We start from the raw sequence: 24,327 nt of genomic DNA, 5'->3' as shown, positions 1-24,327 counted from the left end.
CGTCCTCCCCCACCCCAAGGAGTTTGAACTTGAAAGATGTCTACAATAGTTGCCACTGAATGTCTGTAATAGAAGGGTAATTATAAAGCGGCATATTTGATAACCAACTTTGCAGAGACTTGAATCTATGCACTGCACCTGTAAAAGTTTTTTTTCCCCCAGATTCAGTACATCAGCACCTATTTTCTACTATGTGTTTATTCCCAAGCCCCAAAAATAAGAATACATGATTTTGTGAAGAGCTTTCTTTTTGCTAGTGTTGTCCAGGAAACTGTTTCCCACGTATCTTTCTGTTCAGCCTTTACTGCATGATATGTCATTCAGACATAGTGAAGGTTGGGTTACATTTATAAACTACTAATCAGACCTAAGAAAGGATGTAAAATTACATTTTTCATTCCCATGTTTTGTGAGGTGTGGAGGAAAAGGATTTAAAGTCACAAGAATATCCTCAGAGGTTGAACTAGCTCCAAAATGCAGATATAAATCTTTCCTTCTTCACTGGGCACGTCTACACATGTGCTGTAATTACAGTGCATTAAGTTAGTACCTGTAATAACAGATACTAACTTGATGCGCTGTAATCAGCACTACTGCACAGTAGTGCTGGCACATGTCATTTACATGACACTAATGTGTGGTAGACTAATTCTGCACATTAGCATGGCTTTCACCGTGATGTGCTAATGCAGAGCAGAAATAGTCTACTGTGCCTTTAGCATCTCATACAGACACACTCACTGTGTGTTAAAAGCAATAACTAAGAATTTTTCCCCTTGTAAGGCAGAGTGGTCGGAACATCCCTATTTTTAATGAAGAAATTAAGACACAGGAAGGTTAGCAGCCTGATCTTAAATTCTGTTGAATTCAGTGGGAGTCTTCCCGTTGACTCAGATGGCTTTAGATCAGGTCTGAAGTGACTTGTCCAAGATCAATCTATGAGCCAGTGGCAGGGCCAGGATTAGAACGGAAGAGTTCCCAATTTTGTGCTGACTCCATTAGATTGCTTCCTTTCAGAAAACCAAAACTAACCCCCCCACAACTAATACTAACAGACCCAACTAAGGACTACAATGGGAAGCTTTTCTCTTAAAGAGATATTACCCCCATTCATGGCAGCCAAAAATATTTCACATCCCACATGAGATATGAATACAGGGAAATACAATGAGGATATCAACTCTCAGTTTGTGTTTAATGTCTTGCTGGAGGTGCAAAGTACATTTTAGACAGTCATGTCAGGAGGAAACTTCTACAATAGCTGCAGCAGCAAGCAACTTTAATACTACACTACAGCTGTGGATAGTGTATGGAAAGACTTCATCAACTTATTTTATGAGGGAAAAACTGTTAGGATGACCCATATACAATACTTGTAGCTACCAAAAGAGGCACTGGGATTTGGGGTAATGACAAGATGATCTGAATGACAACTGAATGAATGCAGCAGATAACAGAATATTCCTCCTCAGCACAAACTAGGAAGGTGTTGTTGCTTTCTGAATAGAAAGCATCAGAACAATGTATTTCTTTCCCCTCATATTCTACAGAAGAAGGGCAGGGGGAAAAGAATTTTGAGGGAGATTAAAAATACTGAAATGACCTTATATAAATACCTGTAAAATAGCTTAACTAGTTTAAATACTGTAGCTGTTGGCAAAAATGCATCTAAAGTAATGATCAAGTGTCAGAGCCTTTCCCACTCTGGGCAAAGTCACTGTACATAAAGTGCTTTTGAAAAGTTACCTTCATGATATCAAATGTCTCCCCTCATTTACCATTCTTCACCTTATTTTAAAATGTTTCACCTGGTCTCCTCCTCCTCACCACCTATGCTGTAGATGTGCATCTAGGGCATGGATAGATCAATCTGTTACCAACAGAGAAGGATTTCTCCCTTTACAAAGCCATGCCATGAACACCATACATGTTTTCTATTTGCCTGCTGCTATTACTGCATGTGCATCTCTAGGGGACAATCTCTGTGATTCAGATGTATATCACTAATTAACTGTCCACAAGAAGCACTGGTAGGAACTGTCAGTGAAGAAGTATACAGGGACCATCTTTATTTAAAGCAGACTTACAGCCTGCCACACACTTTTACTTTAAAATGCTCATCGTTTAACAAAAATCATTTACAGAAAACGCTCCTTCTGAGAGTGTCATTGGCAGTTTTGACCTACCCAAGCAGAAAATAATTGCAATCAGAGTTTGGGTGATCTGAGGTCTGAAAAAATGCTTGTGGAGCATCACATCCTGTCAGCTGTTGCATTCTGTGTAATTGTCATTTCCTAACAGCTCTGCTAGGTGGGGGCCGTTTAGTTAGTTAAGTGCTACAAATTCACAATTATTTTAAAAGCTCAAACATATTTCTTTCCATCATTCTCCCATTCCTCTTCTCTTTTTGCTCTGTGCTGGCTCCCTTTACGGTGTCCAGGGAGGTATGGAGGAATAAGGTGCTTTCCTTTGGAATGTGCAAATTATCACAGCCACAGGGCCATGGTCACAGTTGTGACTGGGACTCAGTCTACAGAAAGCATGGGGCATATGAGAAAAGTCTGAAAGACTTGGGAGTATTTTCTCTAGAGACAGGAAGACTGAAGTCTTCAAATATAAAAAAAAACAAAGTTGTTATAAGGAGGGTAGCAATCAATTGTTCTGTGTCCACAGGGGACAGGATGAAAAGTAATGGGCTTGAACTGCGAGAAGGAAGACTTAGCCATGAGGGTGGTTAAGTAATGGAAATTATTATCTAAAGAGGCAGTGGAATGTCTGTCTTTGTAACTTTTTAAGTGCAAGCTTGACAAATACTTCCCTTGGATGGTTTACACAGGGATGATCTACAGGCCCTCTGGAAGTCTCTCTCTGCCCAATTTTTCTGTGATTCTGTGTATCAATCAACACCAAGGTAAATAAGAGTATGCAATAACAACAGTCCTCTTTGCAAATCCTGGGAAGAGTTGCCTGGGTGTCAGGGGCAGAATTACTTTGTGGATCTCACTCTCCAAGAAGGCACAAAAAGACATGCTTAGGCAAGAAACCTGGGGTCAAACTGATAGCAGACACCCAAGGGTGCAAGTCCACTGACTTTAATGGAGTAAAATATACATGCAACCACAGTGAATCTGGCCCAATATTTATAGGGCAAATGGAATAAACCTCAGAATAGGACTGCAAAGCCATGCACTGATCTCTTCTATGCCAAATATGGTCCGGTCCTGCAGGGAGCAAACCAGGAAAGCCAAGGCTGCAACTGAACTCCAACTAGCTTCAGGCATCAAGGACAACAAAAAGTCCTTTTTCAGATATGTGGGGAGCCAGAGGAAAAGCAAGGGCAATGTTGGACCCCTGCTAAACCAGGTGGGGCAACTGACAACTGACGCCCAGGAAAAAGCCAACCTATTAAATAGGTACTTTGCGTCAGTCTTTCATCAGTCACACGGGATGCCCATGCCTGCTATGGGACAGGGAAATCTGGGTGAGGGGGATCCCCTACCCTCCATAAATGCTGACCTTGTGAAGGAACACCTTGAGAAGCTGGATACCTTCAAGTCAGCCGGCCCTGACAATCTGCACCCCAGGGTACTCAGGGAGCTGGCGAGTGTCATAGCCCAGCCCCTGGCACGGATCTTTGAAAACTCCTGGCGCTCTGGTGTAGTGCCCGAAGACTGGAAGAAGGCCAATGTGGTGCTGATCTTCAAGAAAGGGAGGAGAGTGGATCCGGCTAACTACAGGCCCATTAGCCTGACTTCTATCCTGGGGAAGATCTTACAAAAGTTTATTAAGGAGGTCATCCTTGAGGGACCGGCCCAGGCTAACATTCTAAGGGGTAGCCAGCATGGGTTTGTTGCGGGTAGGTCTTGTTTGACCAATCTCATTTCCTTCTATGACCAGGTGACCTATCACCTGGACAAGGGAGAAGAGATTGATGTCATATATCTTGACTTCAGAAAAGCTTTTGATCTGGTATCCCATGATCACCTCTTGGCCAAACTGGCCAGTTGTTGCCTTGGCTCCACCACGATCTGCTGGCTGGGAAATTGGCTCCGTGGTTGGACCCAGAGGGTTGTGATTGATGGCAGTCACTCATCGTGGTGCCCTGTGACCAGTGGGGTCCCTCAAGGCTCTGTCCTGGGACCCATACTGTTCAACATCTTCATTAACGATGTGGACATTGGAGTCAGGAGTGGACTGGCCAAGTTCGCCGATGACACCAAACTTTGGGGCAAAGCATCCACGCCAGAGGACAGGCGGGTGATCCAGGCTGACTTGGACAAGCTCAGCAAATGGACAGATGAGAACCTCATGGTGTTTAACACCGAAAAATGCAAGGTTCTCCACCTTGGGAGGAAAAACCTGCAGCACCCTTATAGGCTCGGCAGTGCTACGTTGGTTAGCACTACAGAAGAAAAAGACTTGGGGGTCATCATTGACCACAAGATGAACATGAGCCTGCAATGCGATGCTGCGGCTAGTAAAGCGACCAAAACGCTGCCTTGCATCCATAGATGCTTCTCGAGCAAATCCCGGGACGTCATTCTCCCCTTGTACTCGGCCTTGGTGAGGCCGCAGCTAGAATACTGGGTCCAGTTTTGGGCTCCACAATTCGAAAAGGATGTGGAGAAGCTTGAGAGAGTCCAGAGGAGAGCCACGCGCATGATCAGAGGTCAGGAAAACAGATCTTACGATGACAGGATGAGAGCCATGGGACTCTTTAGCCTGGAAAAGCACAGGCTCGGGGTGATCTGATGGCCACCTATAAGTTTATCAGGGGTGACCACCAGGATCTGGGGGAACGTCTGTTCACCAGAGCGCCCCAAGGGATGACGAGGTCGAACGGTCACAAACTCCTGCAAGACCATTTCAGGCTGAACATAAGGAAGAATTTCTTTACTGTCCGAGCCCCCAAGGTCTGGAACAGTCTGCCAGCGGAGGTGGTTCAAGCACCTACACTGAACACCTTCAAGAGTAAATTGGATGCTTATCTTGCTGGGATCCTATGACCCCAGCTGACTTCCTGCCCTTTGGCAAAAATGAATGAAAGTGAGAATAAGAGGAAAGGACAAGGAAAATCAACAGGGTAAAAGGAAATGAAACCTTCTGGTTTGGCCACAAGGTGTCATCCTTGCTCCATGCACTAGACTATGGTGGTCAGCCTTTCCCTGCAGAGGGGAAAGGTCTCAATTAAAGGAGACTGTGTTAAATGCTCAGGGTCTAGAGTTTGCTCAGCCTAACTTGTTCACATTCATTACTATACAATGCATACTGAGGTTATCCCTCCCAATTTCAGCACAGTAATTATTCTGCCTTGACAGTCTCTTGTCTTATAATCATACATTAAACCTGCTTGGATCATAACCCTATTTTCAAGGTATAGTGCTGGGTTAACAATATGTCACAGAAAGAACAACTTCAATAACATTTTGCCTTTTTCCTCTACCACAGACATACAGAACCATAAATATTAGGGATAGAAAAGACTATAGGTCACCCAGACCATCTCCCTGCTAATGAAGGATGTTGTCGTATATTTAATTGTGCTCGATCAAGTTTAATTCACAACTTGCTCCCACCGCTAACCTTCAGAAAGTATTCTGCAGTCTAAATGATGTTACTGTTAGACACGGTTTCCCCTTTTTCTGGTGTTATCACACTGTCAGTTAATAGCCTCTTTTACTGCCCTATAGAACTCCTTTCTTCTGCTTAGTACTGTATTTACATACTTCATATGCCTTAAGGCTGTTTTTCCACCCTACTTATGGCTTGAGGCAATTCCACAGTGGAAGTATGTGTGGAAGGGAGAACCTCATGCTACATTTACTTTTTTTTTCCCAATTATTTGAGCTGGTCTAATAAAAGATACCAGATTTACCCAAAGAACCTTGTATACTTACCTGAGGTACTCGTAGAGTCCATACATGGGCAAGAAGTCAATGTCAGACAGGAACATGTATGGCGTGCTGATGTGCTTCATGGCCACATTCCGCAGGAGATTCACAGGGTAGAACTGGCCCTCCTTGTACACGATATGGTACCCAACATTGCGGCGGCTCATGAGAACCTCTGAGCCCTGGGCATAGCGCAAAAATTGTTGGGCCTCTGCATCAGAAAGATAGAGTGCCAGGCTGATTGGGCCCTCCCAGTGTTTGCAGATGGCTTCGAGCATCTGGAGCCTGAAAGAAGAAGAGGGAGAATAAGAAAAGGGTAACTGGCACAGTGGGATTCTTTCTGCCATGGGTCTTAATGCTTCATGGAAGCCCATACAAATCGAACCCTGGACTTATGTGATGCTCCTCTTAAATCAGCGGGTTTTTTTACTGGGATAGGCATCTACACATGCAGATTCACTTACAGAATGAGGAGCCTGTGGATCAGGATTGTGCTTAGCTTCCACAGAAGTCCCAGGCACCCTGGGGCAATCTGAAAAGTAGCTCTATTTGAGCAGTGCATTTAAGGGTACAATAAACAGCTTCCTCTTTAGGAAATTTCTTAAAAAATGGGAGCGAGTGGAGTGAATTTTTTAGGGTTGGGAAAAATTGCCACTAGCCAGGAGAAAATACACCATCTAGGCAACAACATGAAGATGCCACATCAAGAAGGAATGAGCTTGTGTGTGCGTATGCATGTGCTTGTGTTGAAGGGAGTAACAGTGTTAGGCTAGAGCACACAAACAGAAAAGATTTCAGGCAGAAACAACCCTCTGAAACATCATTGTGTATAATATTGAAAGATTTTTCTCCAAGTGGTTATGAAATGACTTTCTTTAAACAAAATAATTTTTCACAAACTTTTTAAACTCACACACCAGTAATTACATTATTCAGGAAAACGATAACCATAGTTCCTCATGTGTATACCTAAATCAAATCCTGTCTGGTTAAAATCTTAGGAGAAATTTCTAAGGAAACATATAGAGATTAAAATATATCCCTCAAAATATTGTAGAGTCAGGTTAAAAAGCATATTTAGTTAATACAAAGTGAAATAAGGCTACATAGCACAGTCATGTATTGTATTAGAGATTAGCCAGAATGGACTTGGCAGCATGATTGTCACCTCTACTTTTCAAATATACTTTTCTATATTTTCTCCATTAATATTCATACAAGACACAAGGAGAGTTTTCTGCATCATTCTAATCAAAGAAAATAATTTCCCCCCCCCTACGATCTCCTTAAGCTTTGCAGCAGAAAGGAATGATGTGTTCGTACTGGCAAATGTGAATTCTGATTTTAACATTAATAGCTTTCTCCAGCAGTTCTTAGTGATCCTAATAACATCCAAAAAGATATTAAACCTTTTTTGTAGATGTGAGATATTACCTTTACTAGCATATACCTGGTGCATTGTTTACTTCTTATCTATTACTGAAACACAGGTTATTATCAATCTGCAACATACAGCTGGATTAGGAAACTGAGATCAATAACAGATCTAAAAGGCATGTGAAAGGCTTTAAGCTACTGACTTTAAAAACAATATATCAAACAGATAGGACAGTTAAGCAATAGAGAAAAACATACTTTGTTCTCATCCCTCCCTAACCCTCCACAGAGTAAGAAACCAACTAATCAGTGGAATCCAATTAATCATCACTCAGATAAAGGGCACCCTTGCTTAAATGGGACAATCGCCAAGGAACAGATGCACAGCAATGTTTTTCAAGGGCTCAAAGCAATGGATAAATGGCATGCATAACTCATTTACAAGGCACACCTGATGATGTCTGTAGGGCTTCTTACAGGAGTTAGATGGGAATTGGTTTTCACTAATATAAATTTCATACCATGCAGCCATGTACATTTCAGGATATTCCCATTCTACAGTATCTTCCTAATCACCATGCTTTAGTTCCACAAGTTATTGTGGTTGAGGCGGGAGGATTCCACAGCCTGTGTTACTATGCTGGAGGTTGGATTCGATCAGTGATGTCCAACCCTTTTCCCCTGAGAGGCCAGATTCGCTGTGTCCAGTCTGCTCATTGGCTGGATCCAGCCAGTAGTTCCAGTCCAGTGCCCAGGTAGGCACAGCAGGCATCATTTGGCTGCATGGAGGGGAGCCAGGAGCAGGCCAGCCCCAACACAACCCAACAGGGGAAAGGAGCTTGACCCAGCCCCACAGGGAGGAAGGAACCATAGCCCAGCTCAACCTGGCTGTGCAGAGGGAAGGGGCTGAGGCCAGGACCTAACCCAGCTTTGCAGGGAGAGGGGGGGACATGGCTTGGTCCTGACCCAGAAGCAGAGACACAGGGCAGGGGGGAGAGGGGGGATGTGGGGGGCATTGCCCAGCCCCGCGGGGCAAAGGGACATAAGTTTGTTCTGATCAACCATGAAGGGCTTGGGGATTTGGCAAAAGGCAGGGTGGCTATATTAATGGCTACCGCTCCCCCACTGTCAAATGTCTGGACCTGTGGGAAGCCCTGTGGGCCGCTACAATGGCTCTGCAGACCACATTTGGCCCATGGGCCGAAGGTTAAGCACCTCTGTACTAGATGAACTGAAAATAGTCCCTTTTGCCTTAACTCTATGACAGGGGTTTTCAAACTTTTTAAAGGCGTGCACCCCTTCTGGTGGGTACCCCTTCTGGAGTGTACACCCTTCAAGACCAGGGAGGAGGGACGCTGACGGTCAGCTGGATGCAAAGCCGGCAGTGTGCAGTGGCACAGGGAAGTGGAGTAGTGAATGGCAGCAGTGGGGGAGCAGCGCGCAGTAGCAGCGCGCAGTGGTGAATGGCAGTGGTGGGGGGCAGAGCTCACACATAGTGGTCGCCACCACACTTCACCACTCCGTGCTGCCACCACACTGCTTCCCCATGCTGCTGCACGTACCCCTTGGGGCCGTCCCAAATACCCCAAGGGTACACATACCCCCGACTGACAACCCCTGCTCTATGATCATGCCCACTAAACTAGTCAAGGTAAAAGTTTGTTTGTTTTTTTGGTTTTTTTACTTTTTACAGTGTTTAATTATAAAACAGTTTGGAGCAGGTAAATCTCTCCCAGCACAATTTATAATAGTCTTTAGTTCTTGTTTCTAATCAGGTGTTTGTCAGACAGACTTTACTATAATTCTTTTTTCTTCAGTTTCCTTGATGACAACTTTTCTTTTGAGAATGCCTGACTCTCTCACAATTCACTTTTATCCCAGTTTCAAGCAGCAATAAACTCCACTCCTTTTATCTGCGTCTTTTCTTGTCCATATCCTGGGCTTACATGAGTGCAACTATTCCTGTGACTGCTGAATCCCAAGTAGACAGTGCCTTAAAAAGACTACCTAACCAAGACACTTGCCTGAATAATGCTTGAGTAAGTAGTGGTGTAATCAAGCAAGGTTCAGAAGGGACCACTACATCAGCATGAACGGCATCATTTAACAAGTAAGAAACATCACTGCATGAAATGTCTTTCAGATTTTCCTCCTGTGCATATTATATTTAGCCCCTAAAATGCATCTCTGTCCTTACACAGTAAAGGTCTATAAACCTGTCACTGCAATCATGTCAGTCTCAGCTGGGACTAAGAATGGAGATGCTGGTAGTTGTTGATGTGGCTTTCACTTTGTTTATACAAAAGTTTGGAAAGATAATGGAGGCATATACCACAGTGTATTTCTTATGGACATGTCTTTCTATACGTGAGATGCTATTTAAAAATGTCTCTAACTGCTATAGAGGATGTTAGAAAAAGCAGTCTAAAGAAACAAACAAACAAACAGAGTCAGCAATTGAAAGACAGGAGGGAAAACAAAACAGCTAAACACTTATTTGGCAAGATATGATTTATTGATTTTAGCTGAAAGAGAGCATTTTCAACCCAAATCAATAAATCATAAGAACACACCAAAAAGCAGGGGAAATGCTTCTTGCACAGCAATGCAAGGGCTGCCCTTTCCAAGTAAAAATGTGCATCTCTGTCTATCAATAAAAACATGTGCCCCAGTGAAGATCCACAAAGGAAAACAGATGCTTAGACTTTGCCTCATTGCCCGTGAAGCAGCACTGGGCTGCAGTTCGTTCTTTTGAATTAAATTCTGGAGGGAAAACACAACACGTGCAAACCCCAACTTTACTAATCTATTGTGGCATTCACTCATTGTCTGTTTTTTGACTCAAAGGCTTGCGAATGCTAAAGAAATGTTTCTAAATTAAAAATCAATAGAACAGGCACTGGTGAAGCTGGCAAATCATAACTAGATGAACACTGCAGTGCTGAGAAGTGAGCAAAATGCTACAGCTTTCAATATGAATTTCTTTGGCTCCCCCTGGAAAAGCACTGACCTTCCATTGGTGCAATGACATGTAGGTGCCATGTTTCACGCTGTATGTGCTCCACCTACGCAGTATCAATTACTTGTTTATATTAAAGTGGCTCTGTCCCCTTTCTGTAGCACATGTTAATATCAAGAAGAGTGTGGCTTAGTTTAGATTTGGACTAATCAGCTGCAGGAAAATGGAGACTGATTGATTTCAAGTGTCAAGAAGGTGGCTGATTTTGGTGTAGATGCTGCCGATGACTTAAATATTATTTTTAAATTTCTGAAAGGGGCAACTAATTGCAACTCCTGGAATGAGACAAGTGTTACCTGGAAATGGTCAAGAAATGGAATTATTGTCCCAAGGGAAATTTCAGTAGTTTGAAATCATTTTCCATTTCAAATGGAAATGGATGAACGTTTCAAACTGGAATTTTTAAACAGAAAACCACTAGTTCTATAGAAATGGCATGACGACTCAAAACAACATTCTCTTGTTTCAAACTGACGTTTCGAAATTAAGGTTTCATTTCAAAATATCAAATGCAAATAAAAATATACAGTTTTGATTCTCACAAATCATGTAATTCATTGAATAACATTTCCAGAGGAGAGGACATCACATTTTCCTATAGGATAATATTGTGCTCACTTTTTTTTTTGCCAGCTCCTGTTCTTTGTCAACATCCATCAAACAATTCTCTTAATTTCTACAGTTGTTATCAGGCATAGTAAATAAATAGTACCCTACCATCCCTCTCTTGCTACAACCCCTACTATTCCAGTCTTGATCTTCTCACAGTGCTCTGCTAGTTCTCCTCACTACTAGCAGAGATGAATAGGGGAAGCTTGCATTAACCCACCTGTGTTGCTCCTAATCCAAGATAGAGCTAGGGTATTGGTTGTAGTATGGGAAACAAGCAGGAGGAACTTACCCTCCTGCTAGCCGACACCTACCCAGACATAGTGGGGCTCACTGAAACATGGTGGGACCCAACGCATGGCTGGGCGGTGAATATCAAGGGCTATGGGCTGTACAGGAGGGATAAGACAGGGAGGAAAGGTGAGGGTGTGCTGCTCTACATTAAGGAGGAATACACATCCTTGTCAATTAGCAAAGAGTCAGAGGAGGGACACTCTGAAGTGCTCTGGGTTAGAATACAGGGCAGTCGAGGGGAAAGAGATTTAATGGTGCGGGTTTACTACACACCACCCAACCAAGGGGAAGAGCTCGACCAGGAATTCTTAAGTCAGCTCACTGAGGTAGTTAGGTCAAAGGACATGGTCATTGTGGATGACCTGAACTTTCCAGACATCTGCTGGGAAGAGCAGTCAGCCAGGTCTGACCACTCACGTAGGTTCCTAGCCAGAATGCAGGACCTCCATCTAACCCAGGAGGTGCACAGCCTCACCAGGGGAGACGCCTTGTTGGACCTGGTGCTGACCACGGGTGATGACCTGGGGAGGCGACTGTGGGTGCTCGACCACCTGGGTGACAGCGATCATCACCTGCTGGAATTCAGCATCCAGCACAAGATGGCAAAGGCCTACAGCAAGGCAGCAGCCCTAGATTTCAGGAGGGCAGACTTCAATGAGCTAAGGAGAATAGTCGGGAAGCGCTGAGGTCCTGGAGGGGAGGGGAGCCAGGTGTCCAAGAAGCGTGGTCGCTCCTTAAGGAGATGATCCTCCAAGCCCAAAGGGAGGTAATCCCAACACAGATCAAAGGGGGCAGGAGGGCGCAAAAGCCCCCATGGCTCATCAAAAGCATCCGGGAATGTCTCCTAGCTAAAAGGGAGGCGCACACCCAATGAAAGGGAAGGGCCATCACCAGGGAGGACTATACTCCAGGTGCTCAGGGATGCAGGGGGGCGGTCAGGAAGGCTGAGGCAGAGATGGAACTGGGATTGGCTTTCTGGATCAAGGACAACAAGAAGTCCTTTTTTAAATACATGGGGGGGGCAAAAAGAAGGTGCTGGGTAATGGGGGGCCCCTGCAGGACAAGCTAGGAAATTTGGTTGTCACACCAGATGATAAAGCTAACATATTTAACAATTTCTTTGCCTCCATTTTCCTGAGCAGGGGCGGGAACAGCCACCCCCACTCTGGGCCCCCCTCAGGCCCCAGGGGAGGCGCACCTGGGCCAAGGGTTAGTGAGGAACTATAGTTAGGGAACTTCTGGAGGGACTGGATGTATTCAAATCAGCTGGTCCAGACGATCTCCACCCTTGAGTACTGAGGGAATTGGCTGAGGTCATTGCAGGACACCTGGCTCGTGGTGCTCTGGTGTGGTGCCAGAGGACTGGAAGAGGGCCAGTGTGGTTACCATCTTCAAAAACGGAAGGAAGGAGGACCTGGGAAACTATAGGCCAGTTAGTGTTACCTCAATCCTGGGCAAGCTTTTTGAGAGAATTATTCTGGCACATGTCCACAAGGGGCCAGCAGGGGAGATTATGCTTAGGGGCAACCAACACAGGTTCATTAGTGGCAGGTCCTGTCAGACCAACCCGGTGGCTTTCTACGATCAGATCACAAAACCCTTAGACACAGGGGTAGCAGTGAACATAGTCTTCCTGGACTTTCGGAAGGCCTTCGACACTGTCTCTCACCCCGTTCTCATTAAGAAACTGGGGAAGTGTGGTGTCGACACCTACACAGTCAAATGGGTCGCCAACTGGCTGGAGGGCCGCACCCAGAGCGTGGTGGTGGATGGGGCATTTTTGACTTGGAGGGATGCGGGCAGTGGGGTTCTGCAGGGTTCGGTCCTCGGGTCCTCACTGTTCAACATCTTCATCAGTGACTTGGATGAGGGGGTAAAAAGTACCCTGTTCAAATTTGCTGATGACACTAAGATGTGGGCACGCTAGAAGGGAGGAATAGGCTGCAATCGGACCTAGACAGGTTACAAGGGTGGGTGGATGAGAATAGGATGGGATTCAACACCGACAAGTGCAAGGTGATGCACCTGGGAAGGAACAATCAGCACCATACCTACAGGCTGGGGAACTCCCTTCTTGTCAGTGCAGAAGCAGAAAAGGATCTTGGAGTCATCATTGATGCCAAGATGAACGTGGGCCGGCAGTGCGGGGATGCAGTCAGGAAGGCCAACCACACCTTGTCATGCATCCACAGATGCATCTCGAGCAGGTCCAGGGAGGTGATTCTCCCCCTCTTTGCGGCACTGGTCAGGCCACAGCTGGAGTACTGCGTCCAGTTTTTGGCACCGCACTTCAAGAGGGATGCGGACAACATGGAGGGGGTCCAGAGGAAGGCCATGTGCATGATCGGGGGTGTAACTGTTTTATTTTTTTTTTTCTTTTCTCTTCTGTATAACTGCCGCACGACACTCTCACATTTATGTAACCTTGAAGTCTTAACTAGTAAGCTAAATGAGTGCTTTGTATTTTTCTCTGTTGGCATTAAGCTACACATGCGCATTTTGTAGATTTCATTTCTTATCTAGAAGTGTTATTTTTGCAGAAATGAAACTTATGTAGAAAGTCTGCCTAGCAATTACTATGTAAAAGAGACTATCCTATCCCTGTATGCTGAGCTTATATCATAGTTAGTGTCACAGAGGCAGTCCAACCAACATCTATAAAGAGGCAAAGAAACAGAAAACAGCAGAGACGATGACCGTAAAACTCTATAGGCCCGATCACCCTATAGACCGGTTCTCAGCCTCTCTGTCTGGGCGTACCCCAGCGAAGACAAAGGCCTCGAAAATCCAACAACTGACAACGATTCACCGTGTTACAGTTTTGTACTGTATATCCCATTCATGAGCTGTTGACCAGTTCTGGGACTTAAAGAGCCGGCAGCCGCACCTAGCTTTGGACTAGCTCCACTGTTGGAACGCAAGGGCTGGCTCTGGAACCTCGTGAACCAATGGACACCCTATAAATTAAGAAACACTAACAACTTACTCCAAGTCATCTACTTGTGCCAACTTGGCGAACCTCGAGGGCGGCTATAAAGCTACCTCCAATCCCGCCCCACAAGCCGCGCGCTCGCACAGCTCCGCAAAGCCCGCGGCTCCCCTAAGCGGTGCCGGAACCGCTAGCCCGGCATTCCGCCACAGGGGGCAGCAGGGCAGGCCCTATGAGGAGAAGCTACGGGACTTGAACCTGTTCAGCCTCCACAAGAGAAGGCTGAGGGGGGATCTAGTGGCCTGTTACAAACTAGTCAGAGGGGACCAGCAGGCACTGGGGGAGTCCCTGTTCCCCCAAGCACTGCCAGGAGTGACCAGGAATAACAAAGCTGGCAGATGGTAGATTTATCAGGAGGCACTACTTCATGGTCAGGGCGGCTAGGGTCTGGAACCAACTTCCAAGAGAAGTGGTGCTGGCTCCTACTCTGGGGGTCTTTAAGAGGAGGCTAGAGGTACACCTTGCTGGGGACGTTTGACCCCAGTACTCCTTCCGGTCATGGCAGGGGGTCGAACTCGATGATCTGCTCAGGTCCCTTCGGACCCTACAAACTATGAAACTATGGTCTTGTATTTTAATTGTTATGAAAATGCAGTCTTCCTCCTCCTGTTACATGAAACAACTAGAGCTCTGGGAAGCTTCTTGGGGTTTGTAATAGTATTTTTTGTATCCCATTTCCTTATAAACAAAAGGACTTTCCCTACCTGTCCATTGAGAGCTGAGCCACCAGTGTTACATCAGTGTCCTCTGAGGCATGCTCATACTCATAGTGCAGAAAATACAAATGAGTGCGATGAACAGTGAAGCGTTCTCGACGAAATTCATAGCACATATCATCCTCGTCAAGCTCGGAAAGCTGTTTCTGGAGCTGCAAACAAACAGCAGACAAAAACATAGTCACTGCATATTTCCTTTAGAAAACAACAGAGGATGAATTTGGGGGTTCCAGGCTTGACACAACAGCAGTGGTTGAACTGTTAAAAATATATATATTTTGAAAAGCTTCACTATTTATGCAAAGCAGACTTAAAAGAAAATAAATGTGGATGTTGCCTGCGCTGACACTGTAGCAGCAGTACAACACTGTTCTCAGTTGTAAACAACTGTTGACATCAGTGATAAAACATACAGCTGAAATGTTTTTTTTGGCTACTTCATGGAATAATTACTGGCCCCTTTTCAGATATTACTCTTAAGTCTTTTTTTGAGTAATGCAAAGATGCCCTTTGATTTCAGCTGGCTTTGGACCAGGCCACAAATCCTTCATTCTGCCAAAGTACTGAGCTCTCGAAATATCCCTTAAAAGAGATTACTTTCAGAAAGACTATGATCCAGCCCTTCCAGTATTTACTCAGCTAAAACTGCCACTGAAGGAAGACAAGGTCAGTTTGACATCTTCTAGGTTTTGCTGGAGTTTCAATCAGTCTGCTTTACAAACAGCTATTTAGCTGATGTTTCTTTACTTCATCTTCCCAAAGCAATGATATCAAAGTCATCTTTGAATTAAAAATAAAACTCGCAAATGACTGAATGGAATATTTTACTTTGTTTTGCTTTTTCTTTCCTCTATGGAGACATTAGGATTCCCTCATTCAAGCTACCAACCAGATGGACATTTTGATGGTTAAAACAACTGCAAAGCATTTCCTAGTTCTTCTCAATACCTTACCAGTTTACATTTTTTTTTTTTTTTAACAAATAACCAGGCTATAAGTTTGCAATTGCACAGCTGCATGATTATCAGATTACTTTCAGGTTGCAAACTAAAAGGATATAAAGAATTAAGAGTTACAGAACAACATTTTGGGTTAAATTGTGGCTTCAACTACTGTGGTGCATCAGGGGGAAAGTGCATTGTACAGGCTCCAATATTCTGACTGTGGAAATCCTGAAGCCATCAGTGGATGCTGGTGAAGAGGGCAGCGAACAACTGCACTTGCTACACCCATTGAAAAGCTGTACATTCCTCTTCCTACCGAACTCTACAAAACATAGAGTGTGGTCATATCTTTGTTCATGCTCCATTTAGATGTGGCCCTTCTAGACAGTCCTAGAGATTTTCCCTTACATTTCCTAGCTTTAATATCCCGAATGTGGGGGATGAAAAGGACTTCTTTACAGATCCCAATACAGCTCCTGCCATAATGTGGCCCCTAATATGGTTACAACTTAGTTAACAAGCCATCTGCTTTAAGACTACATGTATCTTGTAATTACAGGGCAGCACATGACTCAGAATGCAATGATATATGACCCGGTGTAGTGAAATGTCTCTCATATTGGGCTCGATCTATATCATGCTGAATATTGTGGCACTGATCCAGCAAAACCCTTAAGCACATGAATTATCCCATTAAAGTCAATGGGACTCCTGATCAGAGCCAAAGCATACAGCTCCACCTGTTAAGAGCTGAAATTCAGTGCCTACAACCACCTGATGCACAAAAGGCCTGTAAAAGTATCTCATGTTTAGAAATGCTCCATAAACTTGTTATCCAATCATATTTATCTCTGATCTAATATGTTCAAGTAATATGTTTTGTTTCTAAAGAGGAATTACTGTTATTGGTAGCAACCACACTGGAGTTCTCCAGTGCTAAATTAATGAGCAAAGAAAATGAGTTGCTCAAAGGTTGTTGTGTTAATATCTCATCACAAACATTCATTTTCTTTGACAAGTACCAGGAGCAGAAGCTAGCAAAAAATGTATGGGAAGGGGGTATAATCTACTGAATATATAATTTGGACACAGAGATGGAAGTCCAGACCAGTAGGGTACGTAAGTAGCAATTTCTGTGCCATGGGCAGAAATACCTAAGAGGAGTAGTAGAAAGGATTTCTGGAGAATCTTACCAGACCCTGGCTGCTGGCTGTGGCATGGTGTTCCCAATATGGTCACTTCACTATTCTGGTTCCCTCCTCTAAAAAGGTATCTAGGGCTAGTGCCCCCTAATTATACAACTGGTTCTTACCATTGGCAAAAATGGCAGCCAATAATTTAACTACAATATGTTAAAATACATTTGGAAGGGGCCTCCATCTGCTTGGAACTCATACTTACATCTGGAAATTTTAGGACTGCTAGCATTATATGTGCTACCAAGACCAATACAGCAGAAAAAGATTATAGGGGGAAAATCTATCTTGTTTTTGGCCCATTCATTTTGTGCATTTGTCATCACTTTGTACATTAGAAGTCTCATTGTTTTGTTGATGGCTCTTGATACCTCTGAAGGCAGGGTAGACACGCACTTTAGAGATTAACTAAATAAGATATACATATGGAAAGCATGAGCTTTTGTGGACCCAAGTTCACTTCATCATCTTGCTGTCATTCACTTCTTCGGGTGGAGGTTACACACACACACACACACACACACTTCCCCAGGACTTTGTTGGTACAAGTGGCAACAAAACCAAAATTGAAAATGAAGAAGCCACAGGCAAAATTAGCACAGAGCCCTAGATGAGTCTTTGTCCTTTCTTTCTGTGCAACTTTTATGACTCCTGATACTAATATGTGAATGTTTAACAAACTTGGGGCTGTTGCTCTCAAAGCTGTCCAAAGGCCCTTGTAGAAAGCAGGGGATGGATTGGGGGTGAGGGGGAGGGGGAGGAGGGGGACGGCCAGAGATGGGAATCCCCAGAAACTTCTCCAAACTTTTCACTTCTAACAGGAAATTAAAATTGAGGACATGCAAGGTAATGTACACCTTACCTGTCAGTTTAAAACATTTAAGTCAAGCCTAAATTCTCAGATGTTATGGGTGAGATTATTTTCCACCTATTAGGGTTTTAAATAAGAGCCAATTCAGGTCTATTTAAGTCTCTGAAAAACTGTCAGAACAAAAGGTGGGTGGATCTTCTTCTTTCTCCTCACTGCTTATCATGCCCTTTCTTATGGCTAAGATGAAGGCACACTGTAGAAGTTGACATGGGGCTTCAAGGAGTGAAACAAGATGAAAAAGTATTGGATTCAGGTGCCTAAGTCTTACTTAGATGCCTAACACATGGACTAGGACCTGGCCCTACGAGCTCATGTTTTTGTGGTTAAGAAGCTAAATGAGGGCACTAAACACTTGGATCAAAATTCCCAGCCCAGTCACAGTCTTGAGTGTGATCTTAGATTGTGTGCTCTGAATCTCCCTGTTCCTCCATCTTCTGTTGCTAAAATGGGACCTATGGTTACCTTCTTTTTCCAGAAGGATCTGGACATATCTATTTACTGTGCTAACGATAGTTATCTGGTTTACGTTTAAGAGCATTTCTCTGTCTGTTCTTTTATTATCTACATACATATATTTCATGCATACTGCAAGCATGCACATGTATGCACATATAAGGGCAATGCATAGAAAATATTAAAGATGCAGAGTTAAATAAACAAAGGCTAGGAAATGGTTACAGTCAGAAGTCCACGTACATCATTTTCTAGCACTGCAAGTTATCTTATATTTAGCTACATGATCACATAGTATTTCTCCAATGATATAGTCTTATCTAGTATATTTGTACTGTGTGTATCCAGTATTTATAAGCTGAAAATGTATAGCCTGGTTTGAAGTTTGCTCCCATGTTATACATCCACGAAAAGAAGGGGTTATAATGAGAATGCTGACAGATCCATGTAAACAGCCACTCACTTAAACACAGTGCACATTCAAAAAAAGGATCCTAATCTCTGCTTCTTTTCATAAAAAGGTAGCATCTCTATTATGAACACCTCTATTATATTGATAACAATAAGCTTAATATAGCACAGGCACCTTACCCTTAGAGTGACAGCATGTATTTTAGTAATGCGAAATATCTGGTTAGCATGAGAATCTCCCTCCATTCAAAATCTTCTCTAAGGCTATTTAGCACTGACCATGAGGAAAATACCATCCCAGGGAAGATTCTTATAGTTTAAAAGCTTAATTCTTTTCACAGTCACTAGTATCTGGGAAAATACTGTAGCAAAGGCAGCAAGGGCTTTCATTAGTTCCTGAATGCTAAATGTCTCAGAAATGAAAATGGCAGCAAGTGAAATGAATGTGAGATGAGAGATCCAAAACAAGGAGACAGCTATCTGAAAATTAAATGCATTTGCTAAATTACTTCTCTTAGCAGCCATCTGCGGCATAGGAGTTGACTTCAGCTCAGGGAAAGTGGCCTTTGAGGCATGGCTGATTTACAGGCACAAACAGCCTGGGCAATAACTTTTAAGCAGCTCACTGAATTGTACCATAATTCCCCATAACTTACCAGATCTAGTTGCCTACAGAAGATATTTCTCTGGGAAAAGGTGGTGCTTGCTTTCCATGCGATAAATGGCACAGCTATGTAATAAATGGCATGTATCAGGCATTTTTCACTGCCAGCCCAGACTCTGCCCATGAATCCCTCTTTCTGAGGCTGTTTCTAACATTTCAGATTTCTGAGCAGTTTCAAAGATTTGTCTTGTTTTAACAGACATGCCAAAGAATTTTCCTTTCAAAATCTGTGGGACTGAACTCCAAATGAAGGAATGAACAAACAAATAAATTATATAGAAATAAAACAGGGGAGTGGGAGGGATGATTTACCACACACCAGCTGCTCCGAGGTAACTGATTGTATGCCTTCTTCTATCCTGTGTTAAGCAGAAGCTAAACCACAATAACTTCACCCTGTTTCAGTTAGAGGAAGTCCTTGTTTATTTAGCTTTCACTTACTGCAATATGGGGCAGACACATGAAACAGCTACCATGGAACAGCTAATTTATAGTAAGCCTTTTAATTCAGTATAACATTTTCATCTGTCCATACCATAATAGTGATTCCAGATTTATCCATACTCTATTCAAGACTGGTGATATTTAAAAATCAAATATTTCATCACCATTTACACTAGAAATACCTATTGCATCAAACTGTAGAGAAGGAAGCCCAGGCTTCCTACCAGCATTTAAGTTAGCTAAAAAGTTTAAAATAATAACAATTTATTCATATGGAACACATTTTACATCCTCTTTAGGAATGCATCAGTATTACAATTTCTCTCCTTGAGTCTCAGATACTTAAACAGAATGGTATTACCAGAGAATTCAAACCCCTTAGTTTTTATTGTAGTCATCCTCACAACACTGCTGTGGGGTGAGGAAGTGCGGTTCTCCCCATTTTACAGGTGGAGAATCGAGTCACAGAGAGATTAAGTGACTTGCCCAACATTACACAGGAATCCTGTGGCAGAATGAGGAACAGAGAGGATATTTTTACATGTGCTCCGGGGGTGGAAGGGAGGGTGCGTTAATTAGAGCAGCTCCGAGATGGAGTGTCTCATGTATCAGTGTCCTTGCACTTCAAAATGGTGGTGGGGGTGCTTTATCTAAAGCTCATCGAACAAGCTTTAGTTAAAGCACCCCTGCTGCCATCTTGAAGTGCGGGGATACTGATACACAAGATGTGGAGGCTGGCCATAGCGTGTTATTAGCATGCTCCAGCAGACTCAATTAATTGAGTCTCCTCTGACACACTGTAATTGCAGAGCATTGGAGCAACCTCCCAACATGTGTACAGACACCCAGAAAGTCCCTGGTTAAAACCCTAGCTGCTGGGCCATCTTTTCTGCAACACATGAACACTTAAGGTTCATTCTGCAAAGGCAGCTCAGTTCTTCTGTTGGAAAGAGGAAATAAACCATATCCACACTTTAGTCAGACGTGCTGGTATCACTGACTTTTATGACACTGCACCAGGCCATACCAGCAGTCAATTTCATATGTAAATTAGCTGTTGTCTCTAATGTGGCACAAACAAAATAAGTGATGATACAAACACTTACAGGGGCTTGTACATAAAGTAATTCTGGCTTTCCACTGATTGGCAATAAAGACAGTCTAATACTACAACAATTAAATCTTTATTTGTCTCCTGCTAGGGGTCAAATTTGGCATTCTGTGAGTGAAGTAGGTCACTGAGCAGCAGTGGCAGGACACAGTCTCCTACATAAGCAGTCAGTGTTTCCAGCTGTCATCTTCTTGCATGCAGAGCCAGGGACCTCTCCCATTCCCAACCAGAAACACCCTCTATGCAACCTGGTCTACTCTACATAGTTCTGCTGGTAGAACTTCAAATTCTCACAGCTTCTCTGTAGCAACAGAACCCCTTCTTTCTGCCTGCTGAGTTATGCCACCTCTTTGGCTGAAGGAAGGCTTCTGCCATTGCTAAGCAGCTGGCAGAGAGCACCTGCAGATACTTCCAATACCTTCTATTAGCTGCTGTGATCCCTTCAGCAGCTGATGCTTTCCCAGGGCACTCTTTGTGCCCTGGCAGCACAGCTGCTATGTACAGCCATACATGGAGCTGACATGAATGTGCTCTGGTAGCAGTGGAAATGGATGCCCACTGTGGGGAGGCTTCTGGCGGGAGAGTCCATAAGAACAGACAAGGCCAGCAGGCTCTTGTACTGCATTCCCACCAGAAATGCCTCTTCTTCTATAGCTAGCTTGTGATTCTGGCAACACTAGCTCCATTCCTGGTTGCTCTTGGGCAGAGAGGGCACCAGCATTTTTGTCACTGTGCCATTTAATATGAATCACACCAGATTTGAAAACTCTTTAATCAGCTCTCCCTCTGCAGAAGGGTGAAGGTACTGTCTGGAACCAAGTCAAGATAGGAATATATAGCTGTGAATCCACCATGCTGTGATTGCTGCTTATCATGCAGTTTATAATTGCCTCATTGTTACCTTGTGCTCCCCCTCCCATACAATTGTTTGTTGTACAACATCTGTTGTCTCTTTTCTCTGACTGTTACCCTTCAGGACAAGAAGTATTTTTTTATTACATGTTTGTACAGTGCCTAATACAATGGGGATAGGGCCTCTACACATTGCTGCAACACAAGCAATGATTACACATACATAAAAACTACATTAAAAGAACATTATTAAGGTTGCAAAGTCAAACACTCAAAACTTAGGAAATAACAGGATTCAGGTTGTCTGTGCAACCTTCTATGATCCCTTTGTGCATTTGTATGATGATACACAGTCTTTAATTAAATGATTGCATGCCTTTCTCCCCCTCCCCCCACAGGACTCATGCCTCATTCAGTGCATAGGATAGTTGATGCACACTGGAAGAGCAGCATGTCAGCGTTTCATTTCTCCTGTTTAACAAGTGGCCTCAGGCCTTATTTACTGTGCACAGTTCAACCCTGCTCTGAAGACAGAGTTACTAATTTCCTCATGGACTTCTACATGGCATTCCCTATTATAGCATTTGAAACCTTCACAAACATTAATTAATCTTTACAATTTCTCTGTGAGATAAAGGGGTAGTATTATTATTTCCAATTTACAGATGAGGAGCTGAGGCACAGTATGCTTAAGACCAAAACTCTCCATTAATTTACAGTGCCCAGTCTGAGATATCTAGGACCTGATTTCTCAGTTTATGTGGTATTATCTACCACTTTGTATTTTCAAAGCTCAGCTCCCACTGAGGCTAGGGACAGACAGTGAAAGGCAGGTTTACTCTAACCTGCAAAGCTTGAACGGATTTGGAGGTGGATAGACATTCCCTTTTCATTCCAGAAATGCAGGCACATGCCTGCAGTGTCTCAGGCTAGAAGCTGGGGGGTGCTAGAGCAGCTCCCCCTTCCCTTCCATCATGGACAATTGGTGTCCCTACCCAGCAGTCAGTCAGTGACCAGAAGACAGGGTCCCCCGCAGCTTATCGTGCTGACCAGAAAGCATGAGCAGCACTCCTGGAAGTGCCAGTGGTGCTTCATCCGGCACCCCCACTTCCCAGCTGGCGCTTGCAGGTGGGGCACCAGCACTCCTGCCTGCCCCCCTGCCCATCGCAGAAGCGGGGAGTGCTGCCTGTCACCCGTGCACTCACTATGTGTCGCCACTGCCTTCCACGGTGCTGAGTGTGGGGTGGGGGGGGGGCGGGAATGATGATACTGAGCTTTTCAGTCTCCCTCTCTCTGCCTGCAAACCTGACAGGGCTGCAAACCAGCAGGGGGGCTGATAAAACCCACAGTGTTCATCAGTCCATCAGCAAAACAAAAGCCTCTCTCATTAGTTCAAGCTCTTCTTAAACATCTTTTTCCAAGGAGGGACATTACCAGCTGACCTGTTGATTGGCTCCAAAAAACTCCTAAGTGGACACCATCCTGTCTGCCTTTGTCCTGTCCCAGTAAAATTGGAGATACGCACACACAGACACCTCCCAGCATTACGTAGAATACCACATGCTGGATAGGGTCTGTGGGGATGGGGTCCATGCTGTGGGAAATGGGAGGGAAGAAGGAAGGGGGTAATCCCTGCCTGAGCAGCAAGGGAAGCCAGGCAGACCCTGCTGTGCCTGCAGTCTCCCCTGGAGCTCTGGCTAGGGAGAAGAGGGGCGGGGCCAGCCTATTCTCTGGAGCAGAGAGCAAAACTCTCCATTAATTTACAGCCCAGCCCAGGGCTGCAAAGCATCTGGCATGCTGGTGGACTCTGGTTTAATTTTAACCAGGAACGGGGCCCAGGACAGACATTGCATAAACGGTTTGACCCAAATCACCTAAGTCTGATAGTACATTCAACCAGGTTTATCTTAAACCAGTTTCAGCTATTTTGAAACTGGTTTATGTGTACTGAACTTACGTTCCGTTACAGTTTTAAACCAGTTTATGATGACTTAAACTGGTTTATGTGTAGTGTCTGTCACTAACCTAACTGTGCATGTTGTGTTCAGCAGTTCTGCAAGTCTGATCCCAACCTCAAGTCAGACACACAGTAGAAGAATATATAATCAGTGACCATGCGTGATGTTCCTGGTTTCAGGAACTAGCCCATTGTTAATTAGGAATTTTTGGTGCCTGTAGACTTGCAGGACACCTGCTCTAATATGTTGTAATTACACATTTTATTACATAATTGGCAAGGTCCAGCAGCCTAGGCATCTCATGTATTCAGTGTACCTGCACTTTAAAATGGTGATGGGTGCACTTAAACTAAAGCTCACTGAATGAGCTTTAAAGTGCCCCAGCCGCCATTTTGAAGCACAGGATGCTGAATACACAAGACGCTGTGTGTGCTTTAATTAGAGTGGGTCATGAGAGCCATTCTAATTAAAGCACCCACCTTACCCTGGAGAATGTATAAAGATGCCATTTGTGTGGACAGAGATAGA

General features: G+C 44.0%; 1 protein-coding gene across 3 annotated transcripts in view; it reads right to left on the bottom strand.

Annotated features, from left to right (window-relative positions):
• LARGE1 (LARGE xylosyl- and glucuronyltransferase 1) overlaps positions 1 to 24,327 on the bottom strand; it is a 438,357-nt gene that overhangs the window by 30,469 nt on the left and 383,561 nt on the right. For all 3 annotated transcript variants that reach the window (XR_016441840.1, XM_090043139.1, XM_090043138.1), the window contains exons 11-12: positions 14,884 to 15,047; positions 5,898 to 6,176 (exon numbers count right to left, since the gene is read on the bottom strand). Coding sequence is in view for 2 of the 3 variants with exons in the window: in XM_090043139.1 (XP_089899265.1) it covers positions 5,898 to 6,176; positions 14,884 to 15,047 (443 nt within the window). In the remaining variant the exon portion in view is untranslated. The remainder of the gene's footprint in view (positions 1 to 5,897; positions 6,177 to 14,883; positions 15,048 to 24,327) is intronic.

This window comes from Crocodylus siamensis, chromosome 4, assembly GCF_052110815.1.
Source record: "Crocodylus siamensis isolate JL-2025a chromosome 4, ASM5211081v1, whole genome shotgun sequence".
In the NCBI taxonomy this organism is placed as follows: Eukaryota; Metazoa; Chordata; order Crocodylia; family Crocodylidae; genus Crocodylus; species Crocodylus siamensis.
This window is presented reverse-complemented; position numbering and strand designations above follow the sequence as displayed.